We start from the raw sequence: 13717 nt of genomic DNA on the forward strand, positions 1-13717 counted from the left end.
GGTCCATACACGTGAACATTGTTGTAAAATTGAAGCAATGTAATGAAAAACACAGCTCACTTTTCAGTTTAAACTTGACTTTAATAAAAGCTAGTTTTTTTAGTACAAAATACCATCAAATACAGCACAACTCAGTAAAAAATGTCAACATATTTAGTTCAAAAACAGACAAGGAAAAAGTCTCAGAATCTGCATAGCAGTTTATCTCCACCATTAACAGACACAGGCAGGCTACATTTGCGGATGGCTGGCTAACATGTTATCATGTTCTGGCTCTGCATCCTACAGAAATCTGTGGCGACAGTACAGAACCAAAAACTCAGGTATGAAGAAAGCATATGTGCTGTTTGAAACTGAGACAAACATGACAGGTTAACAAGTGGTGTCTTGGGTGGGAAACATCGACATTATAAATGAGGCAGCAAAATGAGTTGAAGCTTGGTTATATTTCTAGAAGATTCCCACCAACACCATCTGTAACAGTTCACTATTACTGAACAGGAAGGGCTCATTTAAGGTCTTGCACAGTTTTACAAAGGATATAATACAGGTTGTGACAAGTAATCAGACCTGTACAAGCAATCCCATTTTGCTGACACATCATCCCAATTAATCACCTGAACAAACACCAAAACAAGTTCCTTTTTCACAAAAAAAGTATTAGTGTCACAAGAGTTGCATAACAATATGTTTTTGTAAGAGTAACACTTATCTGCAAAGATTCTGAGGGGTAGTCCGGTTACAGTGAACTTGGAAAAGTTGTTGCAACATATCATTACCCTGCATTTTCCCTACACTCTAAAAACTTGGTTTATTATAGAAGAATACTCAAGTTATTGCAGAAGAGGATGCTATTTTCTAACGATCCGCCACCGAAGGTGGAAGTGAATTCAGCAAGCCTTAACATAGTGTGAATAAGTACTTCATTGAACAAGCAGCAGCCCAATATGTGCACACTGTGTCTGGAATTCAGAGGTTGAGTGTGCACTGGGAATGGATACTGTAATGAATGAAGACGAGAACCTTGCTTAAAATGTGTCCTTATAGAAAGCCCAGGAGGTGTGTGTGTTAATGGATATTTGCAAGAGAAATTAAATATGTATCTTCGCTGCATTTCTTTCCTGGTCCATTGTGAATCATCGATTACAAAGACCATTGCTGACTGACCACTGATGATCGTGTGGCAGCGAAGATGGCGGCAAAAAGAATCAAAGAGTTGTGGAAACAGGCGAGCAGAAACAGGAAAGAAAAATATCACATCCACCAACTACAACAGAGGCAAAATCGTTTTTCTTTAATCCAACAGATTATTATATGAGACGTACACTGCCAGACCATCCCAGATGATCTTTGCTTATTAAACGTAACATCTTAACACAACAATAAATATGCTAATACGTTCTAAGGCACCGAGGCCACTAGTTTATGCCAACATAACTTTTATAGATATATTGCCTAAACACTGAAGTGTTATTTTTATGCTTTTAGTGTTTTAGCGTAGGTAAACACCTTCCAAAATCCACTGTACTGTAACACTCTATACAAACAAAAATGAATGCAGAAACACGATTGATAACTTCCAAATGGCCATATTTTCTCCGAATATTTTGTTATACCCTTTCAAGACATTGTAATGTATTGCAAGAGTGCCCAACATAGAAGCTGCCGGGTCAGAGTAATGCCAGATTTTCACGGTAACCCTTTCAATGATCTTCTTAGAGATGTATTATATGTAAATGTATGTTATGTTGCTACTTGGAAAATCTGGCAAGGGTCTGATTCTACTTTCAGGACAAGGGTTGGACACCCTTTTCTTACTCTTGCTGAAAAAAGTACGTCTACTTTGGTTTGCCCATTAAAACCTTGTTTAGAATTTATCATCTGTAGTATAGGTTCCAGAGGAGGCGAGGTGCATCAGCATTAAGATACTTTTTTGCCGACATATATGCAGAATACAATGCATTTATTGCACCTTTGTGCAAGAAACATGAGCCATACTCACCAGCAAATAATATCTAGCTCCAAAACATTAGCCAGTACAACCCAGAGCTATTCAATACTTCCCGTGCCCTTGCCTTCAGTACACTAGATCAACTTCACCAAATTGCAGGGGGAACAAGAGGAGTCCTTTAGTTTGCAAACCAAAGGCTGATCCAAGACATTTGGTTACAGCATTTTAGTATAGTAGAGGTGATCTATGTATTACACTGTTGCGGTACAGGAAGGCAAATAAAAGTAGGCCTTCCTACACACTTCAAGTAGTACAGGCTTGTAGGGGGTACACCTAGTGGCATGTTAAATACCTAAAAGTTGCTTAGTTTAAAATAAAAAATGATTTGCTTAATAGGTCGACTGACCCTCCTCATCACGTATTACAACAAGCTAGAAAAGAGGCCAATTCTAAAAGCAGATTTACAATACTAATGTCCAATGAAAGCATAACTAATGTTCAAACTCGTAACAGTGAATCAAAGATGCATTCACTTACATGTTTTTGGTAGAGTCCTAAACTGAGGCGGATCATAATTACTGTCTATCACTGGTGGATTCTGAATTTAAAAATAACACCTCTCCTTATCTCACCATGTCTTTTTACAGAACTGAAAACCTTCGAAATAAGCCAATGAGAAGTGTTTGTATGTCTTCTAAAAAGAATATCCTTACTTGGTTATATAGTTATTGGTGTCATAAATATAGTGACTGCAGCCTATATGAACTAGCTTTTAATAAGTGATACTTGCTTATGGGCCCTAATGGTAAAATGTGTATGGTTAAATCATGTCTGAATTGTAAAAGTGTGCATGTTGCATGAGCTAGCTAGATAGATAGATAGATTGATTACCAATGCGCCCCTGCGCTGAAGGAAGGGCTCACCACGGCACTCCCAGGCCTCGTCTTTGTGTCCATGAGGAAGGGGCGTTCTGGCCCCGAAACGCGTCGGACTTTTAATTACTTGGAGGAAGACCTTGAAGTTGCTCGGGAGCAGTGTAAAGCCAGATGGCCTGGGGGTGCCGAGGTGAGCCCTTCCTTCAGCGCAGGGGCGCATTGGTGAGATATATATTACCTACTGGCGGTCGCCAGTAGGTAGTTATAGTTAGGATCGTTTTCCATAGGAAATCCGCAACATTCTATTGGGAATAACTTTGGCGCCGAATGAGGGATCTGCCTGTAATTTTCCTTAACTTTGCCTCGCTGCGCTCCGCTCCTTCCCTGAAAGTTTCGGGGGGATCCGTCAAGCGGGGGCCGAGATAAAAGGGGGTCCCAAAACGTATTTTCCCCATGTTAATTTCCATAGGGTGGTTGGACTCACTTTTAGCCCGAACGGCTGAATGGATTCCCACCAAACTTGGCAAAATTGTAGGGACTGGTACCCCGATGTGCCTTTGCTATGTCTCAAGATATATGCTCCAGTGGTTTTTACGAAAATTAACTTTGAAAAAATATATATTGGGCTACATTGGGCTATATATATATGTTAGAGCCCAAATGTAGCCCAAAGATGGCCACCAGAGACAAAAAAAACCAAATGTAGCCCAAATATCAGCCAGATGTAGCCCAACTATAGCCCAATGACAGAATGTCCCAGAGTGTTCTAAAGAACAACTAGAGCACTAACAGTCTTACTTATGACAAAAGTATGGCACACCTGAAGTCATCTTGATTGGAATAAAGTGTTAGCACTTAAAACATTTAATTTGCAAAGGAACAAAATGAGGGGGTTCATTTTGCCATAGAAATTATGATTAGTGCTGAAGAAAGAAAAATTAGGGCACATTTTGAGTGACTTCTCAAATCCTCTTATATTTCATGAAAAAAATTCTGATATGCAGTCTCCCAAGATGGCCACCAGAGACAAAAGAGCCCAAATGTAGCCCAAATATCAGCCAGATGTAGCCCAACTATAGCCCAATGACAGAATGTCCCAGAGTGTTCTAAAGAACTAGAACGCTAACAGTCTTACTTATGACAAAAGTATGGCACACCTGAAGTCATCTTGATTGGAATAAAGTGGTAACACTTAATACATTTAATTTGAAAAGGAACAAAATAAGGGGTTTCATTTTGCCATAGAAATTTTATATATATATATATATATATATATATATATATATATATATATATATATATATATATATATATATACATACATACTCACCAGTTATAGTTAGGAATTAGCATTTAAAAAACCTATTAAATTCACTGAAAAAACCATAGGTTTCACACCAGTTATAGTTAGCTGGAAATTTTACTCGCATAAAACCATTGAAATTCCCACGTTATAGTTAGTTGGACTCACTATAACTTGCGCGTGCAATGCACTGCTGATGACGTCACATATTACATCACTCATGACATGGTCAGTGACATCACTCATGACATCACTGATTACATCTCAAATGACATCACTGATGAAATCATCCAGTGAATGTGTATCTTTCTGAAAAATACATATTTTTTATATATGTATATCTAAAGGTTGATGGAAGAATAAATGGGTAAATAAATGTCTAAATGGATTTTTTTTGTGTAAAATTGATTGGTTAACTGACTTATTAAATGTATCTTAGTGAATACATATATTAGCGAGTAATGTTTAAATATTTAAATATCTGTATCTGTGTCTCACTTTGTGTATAAGTGGTTGCATGGGTTGGTGAGTAGCTACATGAGTGTGTATATGGGTTATTAGTTGTTTTTTTGAGTATCAGTATCAGTGTCTGTATGGTTCGGTGGGGGATATTACTTAGAGCACAGATGCATGAATGAGTGACTCACTATTTGTATGTATTTTGAAGACAGCATGTGTGCAAGACTGTATGGGTGGATGATTGTGTGTATGGGTGGGTTAGTGAGTATCGGTTTTTATAATTGATTGTTTAAGAGAGTAAATATGTTTCCGTTTCTGTAGAAGTATGTGTAGTGGTGTGTATATAGCAGTATATTCAAATAAATGTTTTTTTGATAGTTTATTTGCATGTGTGAATTTGTGTGTGAGTAACTATATGGATGAGTATTAGTGTGTAACAGGATGTATAGGTGTATGAGTACATATGATGAGTAAGTACATGCATGAGTGACTATATAGAACTGTGGGTGAATGAGTGGATGTGTATGTAAATGTTGGAATTACCTAATAAGTTGTTGTAATTGGTATTGGTTTCTCCTTTTTTAAGAAAATGTAAGTTTCTATTTTTGAATGTGTGTGTCAAAGGCTATTTTATGCTGATAGGAGGTCTGCCACTTTGTCACAAGGATGTTGTCATCAGTGATGTCATTTGAGATGTCATGAGTGATGTCATGAGTGATGTCACTGACCATGTCATGAGTGATGTAATATGTGACGTCATCAGCAGTGCATTGCACGCGCAAGTTATAGTGAGTCCAACTAACTATAACGTGGGAATTTCAATGGTTTTATGCAAGTAAAATTTCCACCTAACTATAACTGGTGTGAAACCTATGGTTTTTTCAGTGAATATATATATATATATATATATAATTTATTTTTTTCACTGAAAAAACCATAGGTTTCAGGGACATTCTAGTTAGCTGGACATTTCACTCATACAAAACCATAGATATTCCACTGTTATAGTTAGTTCAGCTAACTATAACTTGCGCCCCCGCATTGCACTGCTCATGACGTTACATATTACATAATTCATGGCATGGTCAGTGACTTCACTGATGACATCTCAAATGACATCACTGATGACATCATCCAGTGACTGTGTATTTCTGTAAAGTTTAAATATGTTTTATATATATATATATGCCAAGATGTATTGAAGAATGAGTGGGTGTAGAAGTGTCTGGATGGACGATTTGGGGGTGTGTGACTGATTGCATAAGTGACTGATTAAACATGCCTTACTGAATGCATGTGTTAGTGACTAAACTGTGTGAATGTCTGTATCAGTCTGTCTGTTGTGTAAGCTGGTACATGGCTTGGTCAGTAGCTACATGCGTGTTTATATGGGTTATCGATTGTTTGCCTGAGTATTTGTATGGGTGTGTGTGTGGGTGGGTTGGAGATGTGTGACTGTGCACAGATGTGTGAGTAGTTGATTCACTGGGTGTATGGGTTCAAGAGTACATGTGGAAACAGCCCAATGAGTGGGAGAGTGTGTGTATGGGTGTGTTGGTGAGTGAATGGATGTCTCAGTGGTACATGTGAGTAACTACATATGTAAAAGGCAGCATATGTGAGTGATGGTGTATATAAATAACTATATGTGAGTGATTGTGAGAGTGGCTGTACGGATGAGTGTGTACTTGTATCAGTGATTATATAAGAGTAAGTATGCATTACTATCTGTATGAATTAGTGAGGTGGTGTGTGTATAACTGTAAAGGTGAGTAAATGGGAGTGTGATTGATTCTTTACATGACTGACTAGGTGTGTGAGTAACTCCATGGATGAGTGGCGATGTATCAGTGTCTGAATAGGTGTATGAGTGCATATGATAGTGTTGTATTGATGAGTGACTGCATGTATAAGTGATGGTATGGGTGAATGAGTTGATGTGTGTGTGGACATAGGAATCAGTGAGTGCATATGTAGTGACAGTATTGGTGTATTGATGGTTTCAAAAATGGTAGTCTATATTTTACAGTGGGTGTATCAAAGGTTATATTAGACTGTGAGGAGGTGCATCAGATTTTCATGTGGATGATGTCATCAGTGTGTCATTTGCGAAGTCATCAGTGATGTCATCAGTGATGTCACTGACCATGCCATGAATGATGTAATATGTGACGTCATGAGCAGTGCATTGCGGGGGCGCGAGTTATAGTTAGCTGAACTAACTATAACTGTGGAATTTCTATGGTTTTTTACGAGTGAAATGTCCAGCTAGCTATAACGTCCCTGAAACCTATGTTTTTTTCAGTGAATTTCTAAGGTTTTTTAAATGCTAATTTCCAACTATAACGTCTGTAAAACCTATGTTTTTTTCAGTGAATTTCAAAGGATTTATAAATGCTAATTTCTAACTACAATGTCCCTTAAACCTATATTGTTTTTAAGTAAATTTGAAAAAGACGTGCATACTTTTTGTAGTGAAAAACTAACTGTAACAGTAGTCTGTTATAAGTTATCATTTAACAATGTTTAAAACTTAATTAGCAGTAAATAACATATAAGTGTGGAAAAAGTGTGAAGCAGAAGCTATGATACCTGACTTCGAACAACAGCTTTCACAGTTCAATTCCCAGCTCCAACGGAGTTAGCCCACCGCTGTCACTGTGGGCAACACCTTGCTTAATCTTCCAGACGCCCCCGAGCGTCGGCACACCTTTCCGGGGGTACCTGTACGCTTTACAAAAGCCGGTATTTTTTTTATTAAAATCCATAGTGATGAGAAATATTAGCACATTCATTTTTTATTCGATTCTGAATTATATTTTGGTTATGTCTTCTATTTAGAAGTACGGCAATTAATAGATGTTTTTAGTAATGAGAATGGAAATGACACGGTTTGCCGGCTAACAGTTTTTAAGCTCTCCAACTTATGTACATATTAAGGACCTTATACGTGTTAGGATCGAAATCGAAACCTTTACCGCTTCACATTTTGTAACTTTTCCCAACACATGCACAAGTTAAACAGTTAAAACATGAGCACATGTAAACTATAAAACATGACATCTAAATGGGCAGAGCCGCATCTTCCTTCCATGGACTACTTAATAACCAAAAAGTATATAAACCACACCCGTTGTCAGATAAGTTTAGTTTTTGCGAGTTATTTACCCATGTCCATTCTGTGATGCAGGTTCCCTTTTGTAGTGTTGGATTCTTGTTTTGCGACAACAGAACATATATCAGAGTTGTAAGTTGTTTGATTATGGCATAGTAGATATTTATAATACATAGCTATTTGTGAATATTTAAACATTTGTATTTAGAAAAAAGTGTACTGGTTGTTTTTGCCTTTTTTCTGTAATGGCAGCAGCTTGTTTTCAGAAACAGACAGAATACAGCAAACATTGCTCCTTGACTGGCTCCTTTGAGCTCATATACTGTGACTTTGTATACTATATTATTGACACTGTACTTGACTTCAGAGGTGTTGGTGACCCGTCCGCCTGAAGACTAAAAATGTATACGTAACGTCACCAGCTTATGGTTGTTACTGTGTTTCCCCCTTGAGATCATATACTGTGAATATGTATATTATAATATTAACAGTCATGGTGATCTCAGAGGAGTTCATGACCCATCGGCGTGAAAACTACAGATTTATATGTAAAGTCAGCAGCTTATGGTATCTAACTCTGTTTCCCCCTTGGGATTATATAGTGTGAGTATCTATATATTATAATATTCACAGTCATTATGATCTCAGAGGAGTTTACGAGCCGTCGGCGCGAAGACAAAAGATTTTGAAGTTCTGGAAAAAAAAGCTTTGCATATTCACCACTGGAAAATATTTCGTTATTGCTCTTGTTTTGGGTTTATCACTTTATTTTCCTTTTTTGTGTGGCATCAGTGATACTCTATATTGTAGTAGAGTGTCATATTTTCACACAAGAATTGGAGATTTGTCGCCGCCAGGAGTAAACCATCTGAAATAAAGCTTACTGACCTTTATAACTTACTTGATCAGATATTTTAACAGTGAGAATATTTTATAAAATTGCAGTTTAAAAAAAATTGTTTGCATAGATACTTTTCTACTGAATGCCTTTGATAAACCCTACATTTCTTAATTGATATTTTGGTATTACTCTTTTTCTCTGTTGTGGTACCTATTCTCGTTCTCCCTATAGAATATATAGGAATAGTATTGTATATATTACTACTTTTCTATATATTCTTAAAGGAGTACGCGATCTGTTAGCAGAGTTGTGAGCGACCTCCAAGCACTACGACAAAACTTTCCCGACTTCTACAGAATAGAGATTGTAAAAATGTTGCTTTTTTTTGTTGTGCTCTTTATTCTTCTTCTCCTTTGGAATACTATAAACTCACCCTGTACATTTTAATACTGTGAACATTTAGTACTTCAGATGGGGTTGGAGATCTATCTCTGCGAGATATTAACAACATTTACTACAGTAATTTCCGTTGATAACTTACTACCTCACAGTTTGTAACACTGCTAATATTTTATAAGTAGTCCCTAAAAAAAATTGCATACATAGTGCTTTATTTAATGTTTTGATGAAGCGTGCATTTCTAGGTAATATGACGTAATTTGTATTTAACTGTTATTTACTTGTTATTGTTGTTGTGACCTGAGATGATGTAGTGTGGGAGTGTTTCATGTAGCACTTCTTTTTACTTTAACTAAAAGTAACTGATGCCCTCTTATATTAACAAGAATATGAGGCAACACTTTTACAAACTATAGGCGACAAAAAAAAGGAGGGTGTGGCCACGCTTACGGGATATTTTATGAATTGCGTTTCTATTTGTCACCCCTCTGATATATACGGCTACACTTTCCTAAGAAAGTCTATTTGTGATTGCTTGATAAAAACAGTTTCAACCTAGACTTAATTTTTTGCAGCGCAAGCACACCTACTATTTTGCTGCAAGGAAATAGCACCACCCGTGACAGAAGTAAGCACCACACTATAACTATACATTATTAGTAAACATTGCTCCCAAAAAGTAGCTTACTCAGCACCTTATTTAAATGAAGACCGCAACAGCGCGCTTTGTTTTTCAACCCCCTCCTCCATATTATAATATTTGCTCCAAAGATGTAGCACTCCTCGTCAGAAAAGTAAACACCACATTATAAGTAAATACCGCTCCTGTGAAGTATCCCACATGCTGACTTAATAAAAAGAAGACCGCAACACACTGTTATTTTCCAGACGTGATTTGTAGGCCCCACGCAAATTATATAAATGGCCCTTAAAATATATAAAAAACTATTTTTACCTTCGCAGTCCCTGTCCACCACCTTGTGACCACTGTACAGAGTTAATAGTGTTCCTACCTTACCCTCTACTACTTTGTTTTCCCGTAGTCCTTTGAAGTGCGTCACAAAATGGCTGAAAACAGTGAACCGTTCCCACCCAATAAGAAGCAAACTTGTACTCGGAACACTTTAGTCAATAAAATGTCCATGGTGTTCAGCAGAAGGGGAGGGAGTGGTTGACATCACTTCTACTTTTAATGCTTCACAGCCAATGAACATTAAGCTTGTGAAGGTCCTGCTTGGAACACGTTACCCAATGAGATGTCCCTGATACTCTGTGGAGGGGGAGGGAATCGCTGACAACACTTCTACTTTCAATGGTTTACAGCCAATCAACATTAAGCTTGGGATGGTCCTCCTTGGAACACGTCAGCCAATCAGATGTCCCTCCTACTCAGCGGAGGGGAAGGAAATGGATGGCAACACTTCTACTTTCAATGGTTTGCAGCCAATGAACATTAAGCTTGTTGTTGGAACACCTCAGCCAATTAAACGTTAATTCTGTTCAGGGCCGGACTGGCTACTGGGCAGTTGTGTGTGCTGCCGAGCTCGGGGCTAATTTCTCTATGGTGGGGGCTTATTTCGTTGATGGGGACCTGCGTGCGCATTGAAATAAAAAAGAAAAACGAATTTAGTTTTTCACATGCAGGTCCCTATCAACGAAATCAGCCCCCAGCGCGGCAGCACACACAACTGTCCGGTAGCCAGTCCGCCCCTGATTCTGTTCCGCGCACAGGGAGAGAACACGCCCTCCCACATAATATTACATTTCCTCTAAGTGGCACTATCCGTAATAAAAGAGAACAACGCATTATAAGTAAAAATTACTCCGCATTATGTTAAAGTAAGGCCGCAATATGGCGCATTGTTGTTTTCACGATATGATTTCCACAGCCTACTGAACATTGCCGCAATACCGCGCATCGTTGTTTTGCGGACGTGATTTCCACGGCCTACGCAACATTCACACTACCTGTGTGTACACCCTACACACTTCTTGTTGCAATACGGCGCATTGTTTTCCCAACGGGCTTTCCAGAGCCTATGCAACCTTGCCGCAATACCGCGCACCGTTGTTCCGCGGACGTGATTGCCACGGCCAACGCAGCATTCAAACTCCCTGCCTCTGCACTGTACAGACTGCTTAAAGTAACTCCACAGTGTTCCTACTATATCCTCTTATACAATTTTTCTCTTTTTCCCACCCTACTCCTTTCAACTGAGTCACAAAATGGCTGCCAACACTTCCTAGTTTCAACCATTCACAACCAATGAGCCGCAAGCTTGTGCTCATAATGCCTCAATCAGATGTCAGAATTCTCAAATATCGATATCTGTAAAATTTGATATTTCTCAAAAACTACTGAACAGATTTACACCATTTAAACAAAAGCAAGCTATCTGGACCAAGACCTTTCTCCCTGCCAAATGTGGCGTAATTCCGTTCAGCAGTTCAACCTGTAGCCTTGTCTAAAGTTTCCTATGGAAATTGCATAGAGAAAACACGTTTTGGGACCCCCCCCTTTTTCTCAGCCCTCCCCCCCTCAACCAATCACCCCCAAACTTTCAAGATAGGAGCTGATCTAAAAAGAGAAACTTTTCGGAACATTTCGTAAAGATTCGTCAAACTATGCCAAAGTGATAAGCACATCAAAAAATGCTTTTCCTATGGAAAAGTGGTCCTAACTAGAACAACCTACTGGCGACCGCCAGTAGGTAACACACATATACATATATATATATATATATACACATATACATATACATATACATATATATATATATATACTCATATATACACACATACATACACACACACCATTGTGGTCGGTTACAAGTAGGAGGTACTGTTAGACAACTCTGCCCTTTTATTGAGTACATTTGGGCCCTCAAAAATATTATAAATATCTTACTACCCCACACTCTAAAGAGAATGATAACTCTGATTATAGATTGATCTAGTTCACATGTATCTACACACAAAGGCCTCATCAGAGCGAAAGAGTTAGTTAAGGCAACTCAAGACATATATTATCAATATGTAGCCATGGTTGGAATCCTACGGTTTAAAATCTGAAGGTGTATCTTACTTTGCGTAATTTTGTCTTACGTTTGTGTAAATTGTCAAATTATTAGATAAGATTATAAAGTTGCTTAACTAACTTCATTTATAATTTGGGATACTAGTCGATACACACACTCTGTTTTCAACTTATTGCCACCAAACTCCTGTGGGGCAGAGCACGGTATCATGTATGGAAACCCAACCATGAGCAAGTACGCAAGACTTATTAGACAAAACATGTCGACAAGCTGCTAGTGTTGCTAACTTTATTTAATATTTGAATAAAAAAGTGTTGGATATAAATCCTAGGAGTATGGCCGACTTCTTGTGGATTATATATGTTTCAAAATTATGTTCTATTTCCTCAGGTTTTTAGTATTAGTCTGACAAGAATACAGAGGCCCCTCAAGCAGAATACCCAAATTGATTGTATGAGTGAGTGTGCACGTTTACACACAGACTCCAGTCGGACATTAAAGTATGAAATATGCCAGAAAAAACAGCAAGCTGGAATGAGTCCATATTCTCTACTGTTTACAAAAGGGAAATGAAGAGATGAAGAGGGCTGCATTAGAAGTCTTCCAGGCAGGCTTATTCAACAATTAATTGAGTCATGAATATAGCACTAAACTTACCCCTCATTCCAAACCCATAAATAATTCTCCTGTGCGCACAAAAGAGCCCAACTGTCTAGAATCAGTGGGATTGGCTGCTTTATCTTCACGGATGCGAACACCCTCCAAGTAGCATGCCACCACCAGCAGGAAAAGAGCTGTAGATAGCCATAAACCTGGGGTAAGAGTGTGGGTGAAAATCCAATTCACAAAATGGGCCTAGACTGAGCTTTTGAACATCAAAACCATTATGCAAGCTGTCAAATGTGCAATGTTTGATGTGAAAGGGCTACTGGACATGTGAAGGAGGGTTTCAGATCAACAAGGAGCAAGTGGTTATAGAAAAGCTCAGGTTACAGTAAAAGACAGTAACAAAAGGGAGTTCCTCTATCACACTATACAGCTATGCCTCAAGCTGAAGGCCAGGCCAATTTTAACAACCCAAATATTGTTTAACAAGACATTTGAACAAAAATGGTTGATTATCAATGCAAGTGGCAGGATGACGGTTAATTCAAATTTTAAAAATGTAAATGGCAGTTTTCTGTAACTGGCAAAACATATATATGGAATTATAAATGGAATTAACTATACACAACAGTTATATAGAATATTTCATAAAATTGCGACAGATTCATCACTGGATTATATAAAATGGAAACCAGTTATACAATTAAAAATTATCATGAAGAGGAAAAAGATATTTGGGAAAATACATTTGCAAACGAAAACCATTTGCAAATGCCGGCAACTTAAAATAGAGGAAGTAACATGTTCTTTTCTTGATGTCGGCTGAGGGTGCCCAGAATGTGTTACCAGTTGTCCAAGAAATCGAATCCTGTCTTCAAGAGAACATTGCTGGTATTTATCTACAAGAGCAAGGAAAGAAAACATGCAAACTTTAATCTTAGTCGAGGTCTGTGACCAAACAAAATTCTCATAAATAAGACATGCATTACTGCTACTATTGTTTCCTTGCACCCATCACTTTGGAGCTAGATCCAAGATTTAAAAATCAGACTTTCAAAAATACAGACTTGATATTTTTCCCAGTATTGACCCAATGATTGTAAACCAATTTAGAACTTTTTTTTTTACTA

General features: G+C 37.9%; 1 protein-coding gene across 2 annotated transcripts in view; it reads right to left on the reverse strand.

Moving 5' to 3' along the window:
• Positions 1-12255: 12255 nt before the first annotated feature.
• C6H1orf198 (chromosome 6 C1orf198 homolog) overlaps positions 12256-13717 on the reverse strand; it is a 152113-nt gene continuing 150651 nt past the window's right edge. For both annotated transcript variants that reach the window (XM_078649074.1, XM_078649073.1), the window contains exon 4: positions 12256-13486. In XM_078649074.1, coding sequence (XP_078505200.1) covers positions 13430-13486 — 57 coding nt within the window. In that variant the 3' untranslated portion in view covers positions 12256-13429. The remainder of the gene's footprint in view (positions 13487-13717) is intronic.

Source organism: Lissotriton helveticus, chromosome 6 (genome assembly GCF_964261635.1).
Source record: "Lissotriton helveticus chromosome 6, aLisHel1.1, whole genome shotgun sequence".
Classification (NCBI taxonomy): Eukaryota; Metazoa; Chordata; class Amphibia; order Caudata; family Salamandridae; genus Lissotriton; species Lissotriton helveticus.